Here is a 23,447-nt window from a genome sequence, read left to right as displayed (position 1 = left end):
GGGAGAATCTTATTTCAGATTGTCCTCCTCCCAAAACTCAGATTACTTTAGTTGCTGGTCCAAGTGTTAGTTTAAATGAGAAGAGACCATTGTGGGCAAGACATACTGTGCGAGGTGCTGAAAACTTTTCAGCTCCTCGTGGAACATTTTGTGAAAGTAAAAGACCTCAGAGGTTTGATGGTTATGTAGCTCCAATGTGTAATATTATTGAATCTGAACCATCTTGTTTTGATGCAGCCATAGGACAGCAGGTTTGGAAAGATGCAGTGTTAGAGGAATATGACTCCATTATGAAAAAAGATGTTTAGGAAATAGTTCCTCGTCCTAAAGACAAATCTGTTGTTTCTTTTAAATGGTTGTACAAAATTAAGCATGCAACTGATGGCAATGTAGAAAAATCTAAAGACAGATCCGTGGCTAGAGGTTTCTCACAAAAAGAAGGGATATATTATGATGAAACCTTTGCCCCGGTAGCACAATATACCTCCATCAAGACCATCATTGCTATTGTTGCTGCTAAAAGATGGAAGCTACATCAAATGGATGTCAAGGCCACCTTCCTAAATGGTGTCATTAATGAAGAGGTTTATGTTAAACAGCCAGAGCCAAAGCAATTCATAATCTATGACAAAGAATCTCGTGTATGCAAATTGGAAAAGGCATTGTATGGCCTTAAACAAGCTCCCCAAGCTTGGTATGATCGTATTGATGGTTACCTGTAGAGTTTGGGCTTCATGAAAAATGAGGCTGATCCAAATCTTTATTTCAAAAGGTATAATGATCTTATGCTGATATTAGTTCTTTATGTTGATGATCTCTTTATCACTGGCGAAGATGAGTTAATTTCCAATTATAAGAAAAAACTAACCTCCGAATTTGAGATGAAAGATCTTGGTTTAATGCATTACTTTCTTGGCTTGGAAATTTGATTAAGAAAAATTTCATTAGGCTTTTGCCAAATTTCCAAGCCAAGAAAGTAATGCAAACATGAAGAAACTTCAGGAAGATGTGTAGCTCGATACGTTGTATGGCTTCGCAAGCTTCTCGATGGATTATTTGGAGAATCCTTGAACCTTACAATAATTTTCTGTGATAATCAAAGCTAAATAAAGATTTCTATTAATCCTATTTTCCATGACAAGTCCAAGCACATAGAAATTAAATATCATTACTTAAGGGACATGGTGCTACGAAAGGTTGTGGAGCTGAAATACATCAACACTAATGAACACACTACTGATATTCTCACCAAACCTTTACCAAAGGTGAAGTTCTCTTATTTTAGAGAAAAACTAGGTATGGTTAACTTTGAGGCTTAAATGGAACTAAGTCTTATTTTTGTTGTGTCTATTTTCATTCTTGTGTGAATTGATAAGATTGTAAGGCTAGCTATTATAACTCCTTCACTTTGAGGAATTTACGATAATGTTGAGAGATTCCATGACAGTTCACGTTAAGAGAATTTATGATTGAAGGCTTGGCTATGATTCTTACAACTCTATCATGTTGAGTGATTCCATGATTATTGGTTGTGAATAAATTATTCTATCTATAATGTTGAGTAATTCTGTGATTTTCAATTATTAGTAAAGTGTTCTTATGTTGTCATGTTGAATGAGTTCATGATTACTTATCTGATTTCATATTTGCTAAGAGGGAGTGTTAAATATAATAACTTCATATGAAACGATAAGTGTTGCTGGTTTGAACTTAAATGATAATATTTCTATCTCTATTCATTAATTGGTTATTTTGTATGTTTGAAGATTCAGACTAACATCTCATATTTTTGAGAACCTGGTTATATTTCAGTTTGCAGTCAACATCTTCAAGATAGGTGTAAGCATGTTCACAACTAGCGTTGTCATCTGGGTATGACACTCAATGTTAGTTCCTCCATGTGCGAGTGCTAGTGTGGCAACTTTAGTCACTGTTGAGTAACCATCAACATGAATTCAGTATCACTAGATAGTAGGCATTATGTGTGGAAGCCCAACGATTGTCAAGTGCCTACGAAATGTGGCAACGCTCATATTCTTGATACTGCAAATCAAAAAGTCATTAATGTCAGTTAATGTGCATGCGTTTGTGAATCACATCTGGAAAAAACTGTTGGAGTTTTGCTCAAACTTACAATCACACTATTCTACTAGGAGAGATCATTTTTTTGGAGTGATCTCACCATATTCACAACACAGCTCCTGTTTAGGGAAAACAACCTGAGTTTTAGTCGACTAGACTCTCATCTCTCAAAAAATAAATTGAGCTTGATTTAGAAATCTCAATCCATGCAAAGTTGCGTTGGTTTTCAATCTGTAGAAGATTGCAATCATTCTTTGTCATATTTTTGTCTGAAGTCTTATGTTAATTGTAAGGATGTTCAATGGATATTAGTGTTCATATCGATTGTTATAGTGTTCTATAGATATTCATGTTTTAGTCTCTGCCAATGCTATTTGGATTCTTGATAACTCTGATATTGGAGCTCTGTAAAGGTTATTTGATAATAAAAATTATAGGTTATTGTGGGATAGTTTGTTTCCCTCTGTGAAGAGACTGTAAAGAGGGTTTTTCCCAGGGTAATTCTTTGTATAGAGTTTATTGTTTGATATTTCTGGTTCTATTTTCAACAGAAAGAAGATTGTGGCTTTCATGAGTTAGATTAAATTTGATAACGGGAATTAAATCTTTACCCATACTATTATATAAATAATACTCGTACTATTAACGTATACTTGTGTATATATATATATATACACGTTATATAAAAAGTTTAAATATCCACATCCATATATTATATATTTTAATATGTACAAATATACATAAGTACCATGGGTATTACTTATATAATATAATATATCCAACATCAAATAATTCAGAACATCCAAATTTCAAATTAAAGGTAACAATTTTATTTCATTTATTATTTATATGAATATATAAACATATCCTTTTAGTTTAGGTGACCTAGCCATCTTAGAGTGGAAACTCGGTATTACTCAATCTTCCCTAGTGCGCTTTTCCCTAGCCAAGGTGGTTTAGATAGATACTTGACAAACTCGGTGGTTGGTTGGTGCTCATACTATGTCAATGCTTTCCCCCCTTCCTCGCACACCTGCAAAGAAAATATCATAGTAAAAGTACAATTCTGATAAATCCCAATGCAAATAATTTAACCATAACAAATAACCAACTTAACCAACCATTTCCAATTCGCATGAAATCATAACAAATAACCAATTCAACCAACCATATCCAATTCATATGAAATATCCACTGCTATAAGTTATATTCAGAATGTATTTAAATTAATATAAAATATGGGATGTAACATACCACCACCACCCCCCCCCCAACCTCGTGTTTCATTGCCCTCAATGAACAATCACAAATAAGTTGAAAAAAAAACAGTCACACAAGAGTTGTCATAATGTCTCAAAATCCTCAATTTAGAACATGAAATAACAATATCATAACAAAGTTCATAATTTTAGAAAAGATGGGGAGATTTTTTGGAAGACTTCGTAATAATCTTCCCAAGTAACATTTTCTTCAACATATTGGTCCCACTGGATCTTGCACTGGGTTATATCACGATTTTGTAAGTGTAGCTTATGCACCTTGAGTATTCTGAGTGGTTCTATTACCACCACCCCTGGATCTTGAACCTACAAGAAATTCTAGTCAATGATATACTCAGCATCGGCTATATATTTTTTTAAGACAAGACACATGAAACACATTATGCATCCAAACAAGGGCTGGAGGTAGAGCAATTTTGTAGGCTACAGGGTTTACAACTTCCAACACCTTAATAACACATTTTTGTGGTTTAACCTTTAGAACCTTTTCTCCCACCTCAAATTCTCTATGAGTTATTTTAGCATCTGCATAGCTCTTTTGACAATCATTCGCCTCCTTTAATCTTTGACAAATTTGTGTTACCTGTTCTTCCATTTCTAAGAGCATTTTAGGACCAACAAGTATTTGATCTTTAATCCTGTTCCAACTTAGAGGAGTTCTATATCTCCACCCATATAGGGCCTCAAATGGTGCCATCTTGATAGCAGACTGATATGAGTTATTATAATCAAACTCTACTAAGGGAAGATAAATATCCCAATGATGTTGTTGATCTATATAGTATACACTTAAAAGATCTTCTGACACTTGGTTTACCCTTTATGTATGCACGTCTATTTCTGGGTGATAAGTTGCACTGATATTCATTTTGTTCCTAAGGCAGAAAACAAAGTTTGCCAAAATCTAGATGTCGTTTTAGCATCCCTATCTCAAATAATCTGCTTTGAAACCCCAAGTAGTCTGAAAAATTCTCTTACGAATTTATGAGCAATTTTTGGTGCTCTATCTATGAAGTTTCCTGGAATAAAATGAGCTACTTTTGTAAGTTGGTCTACTACCACAAGAATAGTGTTATGCTTGTTTCTAGTCATAGGTAACCCTTGTATGAATTCCATTCTAATCATTTGCCATATCCATTCTAGGGTTTTGTTTGGATGTAGCAACCTTGCTGGATACCTGTGTTCAACTTTAACCCTCTCACATTTAAGACAACTCGCAACAAATTCGGCTACTTCATGCTTCATACCCTTCCAGAAGTATAGTGGTTTTATGTCAACTAACATTTTTGTTACCCCGGGATGTCCTGAATAAGAAGCGGCATGAATTTCTCTCAAAATCATTTTGTGGATTTCAGGATCCTCAAGTATATTCATTCTCCCCTTATACTTGAAGAGTTTGTCTGCTTCTAGTTGATAGCCTTTCTATTTGACATCACATGGATCATTTTGGAGGGTTAGAATTACTTGTTTAAGAAATCATTCGTTTGTAATTTCTGAATCACATGTTCCCTAATCTAGTGTTTATTGTTATTAAGGCAGAAATGTGTCTGTGCCTACTTAAGGCATCAACTACTTGGTTTTCCTTTCCCTTGATATAGTTGATTTCAAAATCATAGTCTGCCAAATTTTTCTAACCATCTCCTTTGGTGAGCATTAAGATTGGTTTGAGTCAGTAACTAATTTAGTCCATGATGATATGTTCTAGCTTAAATGGTTTCCCTATCAAATAATGTCTCCACATCTATAGAGCATGAATAATGGCTACCAATTTTAAATTGTGTGATGCATAGTTTTGCTCATAATTCTTAAATTTTCTAGACTCATAGGCAATAACTTGACCTCTTGCATCAATACACCCCCAGTCCTTCTCTTGATGCATCGGTGATAACCACAAAGTGACCCTCAAGATCTGGCACTCTAAGTACTGGTGCGGTAGTTAACTTTTCCTTTAAATACTCAAATCTGTATTGACACTTTTCTGACCAAACAAACCTTTTCCCTTTTCGCCGCAAGGTAGTAATAGGGTGGGCTATCCAAGAGAAGTCTCTAACAATTTTTTTGAAGAACCTAGCTAATGCCATAAAACTTCTAACTTCTAACACATTTTTAGGCGTAGGACATTCTTTTATTGCTTTGATCTTAGTAGGATTTACTACAATTCCTTCCACGAAGATAATTTGCCCTAAATACCAAGCGACTTATGCTCACGCAACCTTTGATAATTTGCCCTAAAAAAGATAATTTTCCTTCCTTTTGTTGTCTCGGATGGAGTCATCTTTTTTTCAATTTTTGCTCTTACCTAATAGCCTTTTCACAAGCCTCCTCCATGGTTCAAGGTGCTAGTGCATCTATGGCCCCCCCAATTTTGTTATTGAGCCCCATGATGAACTTCGTGACCTTGAAGTTTACGTCTTGTTGGCAATAGGAACATACTTCAGAAGTTGAGTGAACTTTTTTCAGTATCTATTCACCGACAAGTCTCCTTGTTTAAGATTTTGAAAATCTAGCACTTTCTGATCATCGAAGGATTGGGGTAACCACCTAATTTTCAAGATTGTGACAAAATTGTCTCAAGTAATATCGGTGGTCTTAAGATTCAACTCCATTTTACTATTTTCCCACCAGGTAGCAGCTTCCCTAGTACGCTGATAGATTTTCCAAACAGCTATTGAGGTTTTAGAAAAACTCCTGATTTCAAAATATTTTTCCATCTCGGTTAACCATGCCTCAACGACATCCCCAAACTCAGATCCTGAAAAATTTGGAGGTTTAATTTTCTTTACATCAACGGATAAGTCACTGGCTATTCATTTATTTCTTTTGAATCTCCAACCGAGTTGGAATTGACCTATGCCCTTGCTCGCTATGAGCAGATGGTTCTAGTCTAGTTCTAGGAAGGGGTGAGGATTGGGTGTCTTCATGTCCTTGACCTAGTTGATTTACTAGATCATTCATTCTTTGTGCCATTTTCTCCATTCGAGTTTGGGTATCAAGTAGTACTTGAACAAGTTGGTCTATAGAACCTCGTGAGTTATCCTCCCTGGATATCTCATTTAGTGCTCGGTTGTTGTTTTCATTGTTTGCCATTGCTTTTGAACAAATTTTGCTAAAATAAAGCTGGCTTCATCCATCTGTGTTCTTTTTAAGTTGGTTGCTAAAGAAGTAAAAAGAAGAGGTAAATAAACAATATCATTTGGTTTCAACACTTTCTTTATTGATTTCCACTTTCAAAAAAGACAATGAGCTTCTGTTGCGACCGCAACTATATTCATTACAGAATTTATCCACCACTATGAGTAAAAAATTATCAAACTTTTCTCTTTAAGGAAATCGGGCACCCTGTCCCTCGATATTCTGCCCATTCCCTTCCTTGGGCTCATTTTGCCTAATACAAGGTGCATAATACATCATGAGTGGATCAATTTGCTTCAAATTCTAGACTTGTATAATTTTGTTTCTCATGATTGCCTTCCTAACAAGAGCTCATTTAATTCTTTCCTTTTTTATTTCGATTAAGGCATGGGATAATGTTTCGTCATCTCTAGGCATGAAACAGAATAAGTAATCAAATTTATGCATGTTCTTAAGTATAAAGACATGAACCAGGTGACAGGGTTTCTTCCAAGGCGTTATTCGAGTTCTCATCCTTCTCTCATTCAAACACTTTTTATTTAGTTTTTAAGTCAGTAGTGAACCCAAGGTCCAGTGTCAAACCCAAAGCTCTGATACCATATGTAACATCTAAAAATTTCTAAGGACTAAAACCATTGAGATACTCTTTCTTTATCAAATAGAAGTAAAACTAGCTGCCCATTCTCATGAAATGGAATTGATGGAAAACAACTAGCTAACTTCTAAATATTAATTGCATTCTCATGAAAAGATCTTAACTATCAATTGAAAGTTAAACTACCCTTTTGATGAACTAGTAACTCGTAAGAATGATTAGAAAAGATTAACTAACTATACTACACATGATATTTAAAATACTTAAAACTAACTACAAATCCTTACTCTACCATTTCATATGAACAAGAATGTAATTGCATAAAATATAAAGCTAAAACTAAGATAAAGATGCAATTGAAAGAAATAAAGGATTACTAACAAGGTTTAGATTACACCACATCAAGAAAAGTAGAAACTAGTTTGCACTATACAAGCTTGGGCATTTGGAGGAGAGGAAAAGCATTAACAAAGGCTTAACCTCCCAACCACGGACCTAGTGTAATCCCCACTCACTCTCTACTGAGAATAGCCTACCCTGCACGGGATACAACACGTGTACGCCATCTTGTCTTGCCACCTAAGCAACATGGTGTTATAATTGTCGACTACATAGTTGGCTAGACTGTGGGTACCTTCAACAATCTATCCATCCAACTATGAGTTATCCTAACCTCTGGTGATCATAGAAGCATCATTCACCATTAAACCTACCATGTCCAGGGTTTTCCGAAAGGTACTGTGTCCAATCACCCACTGCTCGACTTGACAGACCTAACTTATACCCAATTCCTACTATGAGATGACTAGATTTACTAAATTCAATTATTCATAAATTCTTCATAGTTTTGATATATCTTTCTATCTTTGCAGGTTTACCAAATTGTCCATTTCATACTCATCTCAGCCATTCTTGGCTATCATTGATGATCTTGATGTATTTTCCAAGTTGCATTGTAAATATTCAGTTATGTAAATTAAATTTCTTTCTACACTCAACAATAAAAACTAGAAAAGAAAGAAGGAAGATTATAATTTTCCATGTGGGTAGAATCTTTCAGCCATGGGCATTCTTCCGTAAACCTCAGGTGCATATATCTTCGATGCCACTATATTTTATAAGTATAAAGACATGTTCCAACAATTCTTCTTGAAACGCTTATTTATATTTCAGAATTAAAATATCTAGCAGAGGCAATTTACAGCCTATTAATGCTGGTTAAATAATTCCATTCGGCTCTTATGAACTTTTCATTTGCAAACAATGGTCCGACTCTAAAATCCTTGTACATGCCATGAATTATAATCTAGTGGTAATGAAATAAACAACTCAAAGATAAATATGACGTGAATATGGAGCTTTTGATTTGATGACTCGCTCTTCTAGCTTGACTTAGTTGATAATCAATAGGCTTCAATGGATTTTATTAGCTGGTGCAACTGTTCTTATGCTGGTATCCGAGTCTAGCATGAAGTTTTGAATGAAAGTATGTATATGTAGACACGGCTATAATTATAAGTTGCATAGCCTCGGATTAGCTGTGACTGGTAATACATACATACATACATACATATATATGAGCATGACTGGCAATCATGGAAAACGAACGAGAAATATGGAGTTATGGTTGCATGAAAGAACAAGGTGGCGGAGACATGCGTCTATATGTTGCTATCTTGGCTGATGGACTGGCAATATAGGAAGAAATATAAAAGGTCAAAATAACAAAAAAAATTATAAAAGCCCGATGGCTTTTCATGAGTTAAATTGAATTTGATATGGGAATTAAATCTATACCCATACAATTATATAAACAATACTCATACTATTTACATGTACATGTAAATATGTGTATGTGTGTGTGTACGTTATATTAAAAATATAAGTATATGCATATATATATATTTATTATTTTTTTCCTACAAATATACATAAGTACCATGGGTATTACTTATATAATTAATACATCCCACATCAGATAATGCAAAGCTCCTAGATTCCATTTTAAGGTAATAATTTTATTTTATTTATTATTTATATGAATATATATACATATCCTTTTAATTTATATGACCTAGTCGGCTCAAAGTGGAAACTTGGTATTACTTAGTCAACCCTAGTCTGCTTTATTCTTGCCAAGGTGGTTTAGACGAATACCTAACAAACTCAGTGGCAAGTTGGTGCCCGTGCTCCAATCCCACTCTATCAATATTTTCCCCCCTTCATCGTGCACCTGCAAAGAAAATATTGTAGTGAAAGTACATCGCTGATAAATCCCAATGCAAATAATTTTACCATAACAAATAACTAACCAACCAACCATTTCCAATTCGCATGAAATAATAAAGAATAACCAATTTAACTAACCATTTCCAATTCACATGAAATCTCAACGGCTATAAGTTATATTCAGAATGTTTTTTAATTAATATAAAATATGAGATGTAACAAACATCATGATGAGATGATGACATCACATGGAGTTATTCTGTGATGAACACTTATTTCATTTGCATTTCCATTTGTTACATCCCCTATTTTGTTTAATTTTGAAATATTCTATATAGCCATTGAGCCTTCATGTGAAGTTGAGTTGATTGGTTAAATTAGTTAATTTGTTATGGTTTCATGTGAAGTTGAAATGTTGGTTATTCATTATGATTCATGAGAATTAGAAATATTGGTTACTTGCAAGGATGTGATGCTAAGATGACTATTTGATTTTGAATAAATGACTGGAAATATGTTATTAACACAGTAGATTTCCTTTTTGCAGGAATGCAATGAAGGGGGGAAGCATTGCTAGAGAGGGAATTAGGTATGAGGACACCAACTTGCCATCGAGCTAACAAGGATGAGTCCTAACCACCATGACCAAGGAAATGAACTTGGCAAGCAAGGTATACCAAGTGACCACCATGAGCTAACCGGGTCAACACATTTAATAAAATAATAACAGTAACCACTTGAGCATGAAGCGAACTAAGAACAATTGTTACCTTTAAGAAATGGTATAGCAAACATGTAGTATAATGGTACCCATGGCACTTGCATAACATTTGTACATGTACATACATGTATATGTATGTGCGTATATTCAAATATGATGTATATACATGTATACATTATATACAATGTATACACAAAAATACGTATATTTGGAATGTTATATATATATATTTATATATTTATATTTATATGTATGGATATGTGTATGTAAACATACAAATGCATGTAAGCAAAATAAGTATCATTATAGTAAAACATAAGGAGAAATAATTATTTCCATCTTATGTCAATGGTTTAATATTATTTCCATCGGCCTTGTATTTGTGTTTTTTGAATTTTCAATCAAGAATGTAACTGATGATCGCCACCTTCTAGTCATCTTCCACGTATGTCCTTTTGGGAGATTGTAACTTATAAACCGAGTATGCTTAAGAAATCAGTATGCCATTTCTTGTTCTACGGTAATCTTCCCTACCTGCGATTTATATCTTATAGAAACAGCAAGCCATTCTAGGCTCTCTTTTATCCTTTTCATAACCAACGATCATAGCCACAGCAGAGGATTAGATTTATACAACTGAGAAGCCAAGCCCGACCATTCACAGTCAAGGTTAATGTACCTCCAGTATTGCAAGCCAGGTTGTGCATCTTTCTGCTCTTTACCCTTCCCTTTTGTTATGTTTTGAAATCTCTGAGAATCGAGCATGTTGCATGATTGATATTAATAATGCCAGACAAATTAGGATCCATGTCTGAGTACTTGTTTATATATGATGCATGTTGTCCAATATGATTGCTCTATGTATGTGCCATTGGTCTGATTTTTCAGTGATTGATTTACTTGTTGTACAATATCTTGTTTTCATTTCAAAACTTAAAAGAATTGGGGAAAGAAAACCAAATCTATGCCTTCTTATAGAGGGGTGTAAACAATATGCCTCTAAGATAAGAAGAGGTACAATCACAATAAATTAACAGTATTGTTTTGAATTGCAATGAGGCCTTATTCTTTAATATCTACCATAGGCCCAGGATGAGCAGAGAATTCTTGACTGTGGTAAGCAGAAATTATTCAAGATTTATGGACAGCGACACTATGTTTCATCAAGGATGAACAACAAGGTCGAGATGAAAGGTGTAGGCTGATAATAATTGAATGGTGGGAAATACCTGAAATCAAGAGGTGGAATCAATAACTAAACAATAAACGAACATAAGCAAACATATTAAACTAAGTCAGCTCATGGTTGTCAATAGGTACAAGTCTTGTTGGTCAAGTCGAGTGGTGAGTGATCGAGTGTAGAGTGCCCACACAAATCCTTGGCCAAGGTAGGTTAGTGGTGATACTTGTTGCTGTGGTCACTAGAGGTCAGGGTAGCTTGCAAACAGATAGATGGGCTTTGGGAAGGACTCCATAGCTTTGTCGGCTGTGTAGCTAACACTCTAACACCAAGATGCTCAAGTGGCAGGACAAGTGGTGTCCCATGCCAAATCCTGCGCAGGGAGGGCCTTTCTCAGTTGAGATTGTATGGGGATACTTAGGGTCTACAATTGGGAGGTTAAGCCTCTGATAATGCTTCTCTCCACCAAATGCCTGGACTTGCACAAGAAAAAGTCAAGATTTGCATTATTAAGTTTTCACAATTATTGGGTATAATTCTTCATTTTCTATTAATCAACTTATATAGTTAATTATGAAATTATCATGTGAATGATGCAAATATCTTTTTTCAGTTTTAAATAGTATTGATCAGTTGAACTTAGTAGAAAATGATCTTTTTTTTCCATTAAGTAATAATTAGTTCTAATGACAATTATAAATTATATGCTCTTTTCCAATGTTAGCAAGACAAATCAGTTAATCTGTTATAACTGTTAATTCTCTTCATATGATTATGTAAATTGTCTATTATAACTGCCTTCCCATACTCCTACATATGAAAAGTAAACATGTTCAATAATATGTTAGTTGTTAGTTAAAATGGGAAAAAATGGTATGTTACATCATTCATGGGAGTAGCCATGATGGACATCACTACATAACTCAAGATATCAAGAAGGATTCCTCCCTAGCTAAGAGGGAGTGTTAATGTTAATTGGAGCTACGGTCAGATTTCTTCAAGCCGACATAGATAACATAAATGTTGTGATAATACAAATATATTTATAATATAATTATTGTGATAGTATAATTATTGTAATAATTAAACTGATAGGACCAACTTGGAAGAGTGGTAACCTCTGGTGAAGGGGCACCAGTGATAGATATAAGGGTCCGTTTGGTTCCTGGAAGATGACAGGAATTGGCTTTTTCAAAACTCGGATTTGAAAATTTGTGCGTTTGTTTCAAAATTTGCAAAATGGAATTAGCATACGAGACTTCCAATTTTGTCTCAAAACCAAGTTTTTCGACTTCCTAAAAAAAGTAGGAATTGAAAATCAAAACCTGGTTTTGTTTTTTAAGGAGCGTAAAAACAATAGATTGGACTATTTTTTTGAAATTTGCCTTCAACTCCAAGCTTATGCATAAAAATGTGTCTTCACATGCATCTTCCAAGTGAAACAAATGGTTTTAGGAAAATCCCAAAAATCGGAATGAAGATATACAAAACCTTGATTTGGCTAAACCAAGGTTTGTACAAATCCGGGTTTTTTAAATTCCACAAACCAAACGGACCCTAAAGGTAGATTAAATCTTCCTTTTTTTGGTAATGAAACACATAGACTTACGTAACCTGCAAGCATAGTGAATGACAACTTTAGGCCATATAGCTGGGTTTCTATGGAAGATTTGACATTGGCATTAGTGGACACATTTAATTGTGTAATTTTTTATGGTACTTCATTTTTTCAAATAATATAAATTTATTTTCTTGTGAAAGAAAATACAGTCCAACAATTCAAGAATATTGCATCCATATTTTTGGTGAATGACCACTGCATGCAATCTTCACTCATCGAGAGTTTCATTTGATGCCTTCTATAAAAACATTTATTATTATGCCATTTGTGAGGAATTATGTCATTTCTCTGCTTGATATTTTTACATAATGTATTTCAAGATATTGATTTTACAGTTGAAAATGTTATTAGTGGCCTACTTCCAGTAATTATTCATTTTCTTTTCACCATGTTTTACTGAATATTTGTTTTCAGAATATCTTGTTTCCAGTTAGAATTTGCTATATCTGTGTGGACAATCAATCTCATATACGCAACTTACTATGCATTTCTTTTATACTGTTACATTAGTATAATGTGTATCTAAACAGCAATCCATTATTTCAGGTGGAACATTTCAAAGGATGTTTATCATATCATATCTAGATGAAGAAATGATGGTAAGTTGTCTCATACATCGAATTGCTTGCATAAATTCATCTGATTGCAGATAGTGTCCAGCTTCTTTTACATGATGTATTAGGATATTTTATATTTTTTTGTATCACAGGTTCTTGCTATATTTAGCTCGTTCTTCTAAAACCTTAGTTAATGGCCATTTAGGCTTTCTTTTGAGTTCTTGTAATCATTTCTATTTTTGGACAGCTTTGCTTTCGACTTGACACTTTTATAGCTGCTGTAAACTCTATTTTAAGAGTGTATTGTAATGTAATCTATCACATTTTTTGAAGTTTCATGATGATGAATAGCTTACAATTATACTGAGAGTGGGGGTGAATCAGTATAATAACAAAGTTGTCAATTTAAAACTTTTATCCAAACAATTTACTTCTATAAACAATTATGCACATGAACACAATAACACAATGTTTATGTGGAAACCCAATGCAAGAGAACAGCAAATAATTGATTTTTATATATAAACTTTGATCTTTTGCAAATTGGTTTGTAGGCTCCAACCTACTAGAGTTTACAACTTCTATGTTTATGAGCACCAACTCACTGGAAGCTCCAACTCCCACACTTTGCAAACTCTGACCTACTAGAAGCACCAACCCCCACTATTGTCTTCGTGAACACCAACCCACTACACAAACTATTCATCCACCCTGACGATGTTGTTTGCTTCAACTGATGATGGATGCTTTTTTAGCACGATTTCTTCCACTAGTTTGCTTTGCACACTTCTGCAGTATTCCTTACTTAAAACTTTATATCAATATATCAGAAAATTCTGATTATATAATATCTTCCTTTTATAAATTTACTTTTCTATACATATACATTTAACAGATTAAAAAATCTGAATGTATACTATTTTCTTTCCTCTTAATTTTACTCCACTACTCCACTTCTACTTCTGACATATATATCAGATTGATATAACTGATATGTATTTCTTTTAAGTGCTTCACTTTGCTTACATTATACTAGTTTTCCTTCCACTCTTAATAAATATTCTTCTTTGTTACGTCTGCATACACATACTTGATTCTCTCCTCTACTACACATTTCTTTTCTCTGTACACACTGCTCTATTGTTTTACTCATTTGCACACACTTTCTTTTAGACACAACACTATATATCTTCGGGTACCTCTTTAAAAGTCAAAATGTAATTGAAGAGACATATCTTTATAGTTAAGACAATTTAACAAATTGAATACAGCCTTCATTAAATAAATCGTACTTTCTATTTAATAAAGAATATATCGATGAGTTCTGATATATAATTAGCACTTTATTGAATTATAAAAAATACTTGTTAATCATCGTGGCTTAAGATCATTCCGTTGCTTATTCATCTATCGTTGATCACATATTCACCGTTGTTTCTTTAATTGTTGACCAATCTGCCTTTTATATATATATATATATATATCTATTCTCCTTTCCACATTCGCACATTTCCTTATCTGATGTTTTTTCACTGTTTTATGCTCTTTATTTATATATTTCAACTTAATATTCTGGTATACAATTCGTGGTCTTTGAGCTGCTTTATAATTATTTTAACTATAATCAACACTGACAAGTATCTGTTGTTGTCTGTAGTGAATGAGTTCATAGCCACTGATGATTCCGTACATATTACCATTGCCTGTCATTGGGACTCGTAGCTTTGATATGTTCAATCGAGTGATACGAAAGTAGATTAGTCTTTACATCATGGATAATATATAGTCTTCAAAGCCTTCTTTGCTGACTTGTCATTCTTCCTAGACAATTCAATTTTGTTTGTTCAACTTGTCTTTAATGACTGACGTGGTCTGAAGATTATTTGACCAATTTCCCTGCTCTGTGGATTGTCGCATAGACTTGTATTGTTCATTGCCGTCAATTTGAGATAGGGTGGGATCCATCTCATTCAGGTGGCTTTTATTTGACTACCACTGCTCTTTTAATATTCCCGTCAAAGTTCGTTCGACAGATTTAATCGCTTGTGTATATCCAAGCATTCACAGTGATGCCTGGCTTCGTATATTATCGCTGCCCTTGTCTTTCCAACGCATAGCAATAGTAAATCGTATGAAAACTCCAGATAACCTTTTTCTTATATAGTCGCATGAATACTAGAACTCATCGCATATGCTGAATCCCTTTCGTTTTGGATTTGTCTTCACAATTATATCTGGATTAGCCATCTCTGCCGGTATGGTAAGCTTTTTGGTACTCGAACACTCTAATCATTCTTAGTGTATCCATGCTATGAAATAATATATCGTCTGAGCATCCTCCTTCTATGCACAAGTTTTCCGTACAGAATTCTATGTTAATCTTCACTTGGTTTTCGGTTTTTATATCTTTGTATAGCTGTATATTATGTTTTTCCTTTCCAACGCTGCTGAGGTATCTTCATGTGTTATGTATCGCTATCACTGTTTTATTCATTCACAACCTTTGTTTCGAATGCTGACCATATATCGTTGTCTTTATAATTTGTACTGGGTTGACCACTGAATTAACCAATGCCTTTGATTTTATCTCTGACTTTGACTACTGCTTTTAAATATTAGATCAAAAATAAAGATCTCTGCATTACACTGTTACTTCATCATGCTATTTTATCGCCTGCCTTCTTGACAGTCCTTAAGCACAGATTATGTTTTCAACATAAGGACAACTATAGCCAACATATTCAATTACTCAATAGCTGCAGATAATTGTGACCGAGCTTTGTTTTGTTTACTAATATAATTATTTGTTGCACTCATTAACTCCTTTAAGGGGTGTCAACTTTGGGTTCTTCTATCTTTGACATCAGCGACTATTTTGCTATGTTTTGACATCAATGACAACTTCTTAATACACTTTTGACATCAATGACAGTAATTCTATCAGATGGAGGGTAAGGGTAAGAGTAGACGATCAAGAGGAGATCTTTGAGCCGATCTATTTTTTTAAATCATCATCTGATAATGGCACATTTTCACCTTGTTCTGAGATGGGTTATTGGAAAAAAGCCATTCATTAATTTATTTTGCACAATTGCAGATTGAAAGAGATATTAATGGAGTGGCGAGCATTCTTTTTCGACCAGATGCAAATGGTGTATTGTCAGTAGAGCCTGTCACAGAATACGACAGTTAAATCATCGAACAAGAAAGCCCATTTCCTTAGTTGAGATCCCCAAACAAATGAGAATAGTTACGTTCTCATCCTTATCATTGTTTAATGATTTTCCACTACAGACATTGCTTTCTGATTTGAGCTAAGCAAGGCATTTTGGTTTTATGATCTGGAGGAGATCTGCAGAGCCAATTATTAAAACGGAAGCATTTTTGTTGTATATTAGTTTATCAAATTTAATTCATTCATGATTGAAATTTTAATATTGCCGCAGGTCGTTTTTCACATCCATGTGCTTTAATCTACACGACTCAAGATCCCTCGTGTCAATTAGTGTGCATTTAAATTATTGTAACTGATAGACATCCATGTTTTTGGGACAGGTAAATGATCTTATTGTACCAGTCTATAAAGTTGTTGTTCTCATAAATCAAAACTTGGACATCTTATTCCAAACTTATTCTTATATGACTTGGCGTACCATCTCAGTGGTGGTTAATCATTTCTAAGTTGAGATATAGATATGTCAATGCTTTTATACTATGAATGAATGAGTGTTAATGACATTCATGGGACCAAGAGCGTCATTGTTAAAAAGTTTCAAGTTATTTTCATTTTCAGCTCTTTTGTTGTGGATCTTGATCAAAAGCACACAGCTCTGTCAAGTCTTGTGTTAGGTTTATTACATTAATTAAGTTAGTTTTTTGTGTTTAGGTTAGATAAATGAAATTAGTTCAATATATAGTTGCTGGGAAGTTATTTCCATAAGCAGTTGTTGTAAGGGAAAATAAAACTACATAAACATGCCCAGACATCAATATAATGATTCAGTTTTCTTCAATATTATTCATATTATTCCAGTATCATTTCAATGTCATTTTCATTATCAATTCTCTATGTGTACGAATGTATCCTGAAAATCTGAATCAATAGTTTCTCTTTCATTTCATATTTTCAGTTTCACATTCTTTGGGCCTGTTACAGTGGTATTAGAGCGGGTTTGATCAATGGGGAGAAGAGTGCCTTTGATGGATTTTGGATTATCAGAGTCTAAAACAATAGGAGGCTGGAGGCAAATGGAGGTTGGAGGATTTCTATCATCTCAAGCTAGCTTCTCGCTTAGAGATGATTACTGCATGAGAGGCCACTATTTGTGTCCCTATAAAGTTGGGACTTTGCCAATTCCTCTCTAAAAATAAGAGGTGTCCCTGAAGAAAAGAGGGGCCTTGGCTACATGATTGTCCTTCTATTGAGTGAGGGGGGGCAAGATTTCAACAATGGCATTTGAGAAACTCGAAGGAGATGTCGACTTTCAGAGGAAAGACGTCCAGACATATTAGTGGTGATTGTTTCTACGGCACTTGAGGAGGCATTAGACACACTCGGAGGAGATGTGGACTTTCGGAGGAAAGGCGTCTCATGTGCAGCACAGAGGAGGCATCAAGCACACTCCATGGAAATGTGAAATTGTGGAGGAACTATGTCTCGTTGTGTCAAAGAGATAGAAACAATGTTTTTATGAGATCAACTTCAGGATTTACAATCTGAAGTTGGGATACTAGATAGGAAGGCAACTTCAGGATTAGGATTTGAAATCTGAAGTTGCAGAGAAAGATCTATTCTCAAAGATTGGTGAAGGAGCTCAACTTCAGGATTAGGATGTGCAATCTGAAGTTGCAGACTACTTTCAAAGATTGGTGAAGGAGCTCAACTTTAGGATTAGGATTTGCAGTCTGAAGTTGAAGACTACTTTCAAAGATTGGTGAAAGAGCTCAACTTCAGGAATAGGATTTGCAATCTGAAGTTGCAGACTACTTTCAAAGTTTGGTGAAGGAGCTTCATCAAGGTTTATAGCTTCATCAAGGTTTATAATATTGGTGAAGGCTTTTCAATTTTATTGGATTAATGTAATAAGGGGGGGAAAGTTGGACTTATTACATTAATTAGGTTAGGAATGTTGGACTTATTACATTAATTAGGTTAGCGAGAATGATTGTTGAATTAATGTAATAAGGGAGAATGTTAGGTTTATTATATTAATTAGGTTAGGAATGTTGGACTTATTACATTAATTAGGTTAGCAAGAATGATTGTTGAATTAATGTATTAAGGGGGGAATGTTAGGTTTATTACATTAATTAAGTTAGTTTTTTGTGTTTAGGTTAGATAAATGAAATTAGTTCAATATATATTTGCTGGGAAGTTATTTCCATAAGCAGTTGTTGTAAGGGAAAATAAAACTATATAAACATGCCCAGACATCAATCTAATGATTCAGTATTATTCAATATTATTCATATTATTCCAGTATCATTTCAATGTCATTTTCATTATCAATTCTCTATGTTTCCGAATGTATCTTGAAAATTTGAATCAATAGTTTCTCTTTCATTTCATATTTTCAATTTCACATTCTTTGGGCCTGTTACATCTTGCCTCTTCAAATAGCTTATTTAGATTGCTCTCCCTCAAATAGTCCTCATATCCCATATGAATATACTCATATGTTGCATGGTCAAAGATGAAGTGTCATTGGGCTTCCACCACCCCTTTGTTGCAAAAAAGACAAGCTCTTTCATCCCAGTCCTCGGAGATTGTTCATCTTGCCATCTCACATCTATGACAGTGTGACCCGATTCTGATTTTTGCAACTAGAAGTCTAACCTTTCCCTTGATTGTCTAAGTAGTCTTTGCATCCTTCTTCCCCAAGGGATTGAACTACATAGAAACTAGTAGTTTTTTGTCCAATGTTTTGAATGAGCTCTCAACCTTCTTTAAGGAAAATGAAGTTTGATGACTAATCCTAGATATAGTTAGCTTATAGCAATATTTCTAAAAATATAATTGGAGACATGAATAAAATTATTCAGTGAATGTATTCTTGGTTAATTGTCGTCAACAAAGTTCTCATAGCTTTTTTTATTCGATCCAAATAGATGTATTCTTTATATGAGGGTCCCTTGAGTAAGAAACAAGTAGAAAACAATTTTAAATCTTATACCATTCAAGATGTGGGTCTAGAATTTGGTCAAAGAATGTAAGCAAGCATTGTTTGTAATAGAAGATGCTACTAGGTGGTAAGAGCTATAAACACTATAATGTATGTTGTATGTTTTGTAATCACAAAATGGAGGCAACCCTACAAAACTTTGCCAATTAAAGTTTCAAATTTATCTAACCTAACTCTCTATATAATTGGCAAAAATTGATCAATTAACCCTTCCCAATTCATATTGTGATTCTTTTTATTGAATGTTCTCGTCAAGTTGCTTTTGCTTTTTGAAGTTTGATTGACATTGTCAAATCTAGTAACATATACTTGATTTTAGAGGCCTTCAATGTCCTTTTTGTGTTTTAGCATGTTTGTTTGTTTGGATTATTTTTATCATTTTGTTTCCTTCAATCTCTTGTTTTCAGTTACAACCTCGTTTCGAGCTATCTTAGCACATAATCAAAGTCGTCAACCAAAAGGTATTAAGGTTTAAGTGAATGTGTAATTGGACTTTAGAACCCCAATTGCATAATTTAAATATGAAACCTTATAATTTGATGTTATGTTGCACTTTTTGATATTTATAACTTAAAATCACTTTAAAATGTGCTTTTAAGTTATAAAATTGCACTTTTTGATCTTTTAAGTTAAGTCACTTAAGTTATAAAGTGCACATTTTAATCTATTTAGACATTATACATGTACTTCATGTTATAACTTAAATCACTTAAGTGAAAAGTGCACTTTTTCAACTTATTTACACATGACACATAAAAATGTCAAGTGTAATATGTAACAAACCTCAAAAGGTGTGATTTCACTCAAGTGAATCAATTAAACTTGTGCAAATTAAAAGCCAAGTGAAAAGAAAAAGTTTTATAAGTCATTTGCATATGCATTTGATGAAATATGCAAATGCACTTGACAAGTACGATTTGCCTTATGTTTAATATGCATTTGCATCTTAAAAGTCTGATTTTGTTTATTGTTTAATATGCATTTGCATCTAAAAGCTCTGATTTTGTCTATTTAACTCCATTTCAAGAGGCAAATCCCACTTTTTGGAGAGCAACTACATATTACATCCAATATTTCTTCAACATGCACTGTGTATTTCATTCTCTCAACTACAATTGGCTTTATAAAACAACTTCCTTTTTTCTAAAAAAACTACTTGGCTGGGTAGTTTTGCATGGTATTTTAATTATGCATTTCATTCTCAAGAGACCAATTTTCCCATTAACATGTAAATGCAATATGTAATCACCTTCAAAAAAGTGCGACCAACTCCATACTTACATTTTTCCTACAAAGAACCACATGCAAGTGCATGCTAAAAGTGTGATTGGGTGTTTGAAGCAAAATGCAATGCATAACATTCTTGGAAAAGTCCAATTTGCTCTCAACTTACCATTTATACATCATTTTTAAATATGCAAGTAACATCAAAAGATTTGGTTTGCATATAACTTATCATCCCAGTGATTCAATGCATTGAGAAAGTGTGATTTGCACTAAGACACAAGATATGCAATATGCACATGCTTGAAAAAGCCCGATCTACACTAAGACACAACATATGCAATAAGCAGATGCTTCAAAAAGCCCGATCTGCACTTAGTTATTCCATTCCAACATTCAAGGCACCTCAAAAAGTGTGATTTCGGTTAGGCATTCCACTTACATACACTTTCCATATGTACCATTTTTAAATATGCAAATGCTCCCAAAAAGTGCAATTTTGGTTTGGCATTCCACTAAGATACACTTAGGCTTTGCATATGTACCATTTTTAAATATCCAATGCTCCCAAAAAGTGCAATTTAGTTTCCACTTATATAAACATGGGCTTTGCATATGTACCATATTTAAATATGCAAATGCTCCTAAAAGGTGTGATTTGCACTTGGATGGTTTGCATGTAATATGTAAACAAGCTAGAAAAGTGCGACTCATACTTGGAGAGCTCATTTGCATCATTTCAAATATGCAATGGCACATAAAAAAGTATGATTTTCTGTCCGGAGTTAGAGATTTTCAAAAGCTTTGATCATTATATGCAAACACATTGTAAAAATATGATTTGGAGAAGAGAGTTTCATTTAACTTCTTCTTGCTCCAAGTTTTGCTCTTTGTTGTCCAAGTAGGTGTAAGATTTGGGTTTTGTTTGCACTGATAAATAAGATCAAAACTATCATCCTTTGTAATGTAGAAAGGTTCTTCCAAAAAAAATTACTTACAAGATTGAAGTGTTGAAAGTTATCGAGTTGCGTCAAAGGAACAGATATGTTTTCTTTTCTTTTCTTTGTTTCTAAATACGTTGTGTGTTTTTCGTTGCTTGTTTTTGGTTTGTTTATGAAGAAAAAGTTGAAATTTCTCCCAACGAATGCAAATATCTTTTCACATTTTCAGCCTTCATATTCATTTCATTCTCAATTTTTTCCAACTTCACATTTCCCAAATATGTAACTGGACTTTTAAAACCCAATTACACATTTGCATAAGTTTAAACTATTGAGTTTTTATGGCATCAAATGCATTCCTAAAACTTAATTTGGAAAGACTCATTTTTAAACATAAAAAATCCTATCCATGTGCTTCCAACTCCCGTCTACTTGCATTCTTAGCCACTCGAAACCAAGAGGCCATATTTTGCCAATATGTAGTCCACATTGAAAAACTTCATTAAGATCATTTTGGCCTAAAATACAATTCGTTTGAATCACGTCCAACCTACCTAATTGTTCAAAAAGTATCTAAATCATTCTTTGAATTTATATCATAGATCCATCATCATTGTTCAAATCACAAAAGCCTTCATGGATCCAATCCCATTAGAAGATGTTTTCACCCTTTGGAACTTTCATGTTGCAACAAATTCTACAACTCATCACATGTCCAAGGAATCCTCACCTTCAAAATGAAAGGACAAGATGAAATATCAATATGACAAAGAGCTAACACATTCTTCTCCATCTCAAGTTTCATCTTCATTCGATGGAATCAAAAATATGAAAATTGGTCATTTTGATATCGCAAATTTTGTACAAAGAATTGATACAACTCGTCAAAAAAATATGCTACGGATCAAGAAATAACATTCACTTGGTTTTCACCTTTCCATAGTAGCCCTGGAACCTGAATTTGTGTGGGAATGTTGTTAGGATTCACCTCAGACAAAAAAAAATTACATGCAAATATAAACAATATCAGAAAATAATAGATCGCATAGAAGAGAACACAAGACACCAAGATTTAACGTGGTTCACCCAAACCTTGGGCTATGTCCACCAAACAGAAAGTACAATATTATTACGATCCAGTGATTACAACTTGATTACAATATGTAATCCCTTACAGCTCAAACTACAAGAAACAATTTTGCATCACACATTATGAAAGATGCCTAACCCTAAGCACTTTTATACAAGTAGTTTTGTCACTTTAGGGTTACAACATGTCGGCAATGTTAAGGAAAAAAATTTACTTCCCTGATCAGTCACCACAAACTAACAATCTCCCACTTGGGGACTAATCAGGCTCCGCACTAAACAACAAATGTGTCACACATTTTGACACAAAAACAAAGCCGGTCAAGGATGTGGATGGGAAGGTCATCCTCAGTTTACACCTTAATGTTTTTTTAAAAAGTCTTCAAAGTGCCAGAGACTCTAAAATGTGTAGACTCGAGACAAATGACAACTCTTAGCAAATGTGGAATGAAAATAAGGTTGATTACATCAAGTTTCCCAATGAGAGTTAGTTAATCAACAAGAGGATTAGTTTTTGTAGATGGCCAAAGGTGACTCAAGAGACAAGTTTTTATCTAGAAGTCAATGACTTGATTACTCTTCTTAGCTAAGTTTGTACCCTTAGAGAGTCCAAC

At 33.9% G+C, this 23,447-nt stretch overlaps 1 protein-coding gene across 3 annotated transcripts in view; it reads left to right on the top strand.

Moving 5' to 3' along the window:
- Positions 1-17,189, top strand: part of LOC149563149 (putative plastid-lipid-associated protein 13, chloroplastic) — a 238,218-nt gene extending 221,029 nt beyond the window's left edge. For 2 of the 3 annotated variants that reach the window (XM_089826545.1, XM_089826546.1), the window contains 2 exons: positions 13,387-13,439; positions 16,495-17,189. In XM_089826545.1, coding sequence (XP_089682671.1) covers positions 13,387-13,439; positions 16,495-16,590 — 149 coding nt within the window. In that variant the 3' untranslated portion in view covers positions 16,591-17,189. The remainder of the gene's footprint in view (positions 1-13,386; positions 13,440-16,494) is intronic. The other variant, XR_016364024.1, reaches the window with a different exon arrangement.
- Positions 17,190-23,447: the final 6,258 nt, after the last annotated feature.

This window comes from Cupressus sempervirens, chromosome 4 (genome assembly GCF_028749045.1).
Source record: "Cupressus sempervirens isolate cs-2001-9-10 chromosome 4, ASM2874904v1, whole genome shotgun sequence".
Lineage (NCBI taxonomy): Eukaryota > Viridiplantae > Streptophyta > Pinopsida > Cupressales > Cupressaceae > Cupressus > Cupressus sempervirens.
Note: the sequence above shows the minus strand (reverse complement) of the source record. Positions and strands in the feature narration are given on the sequence as shown.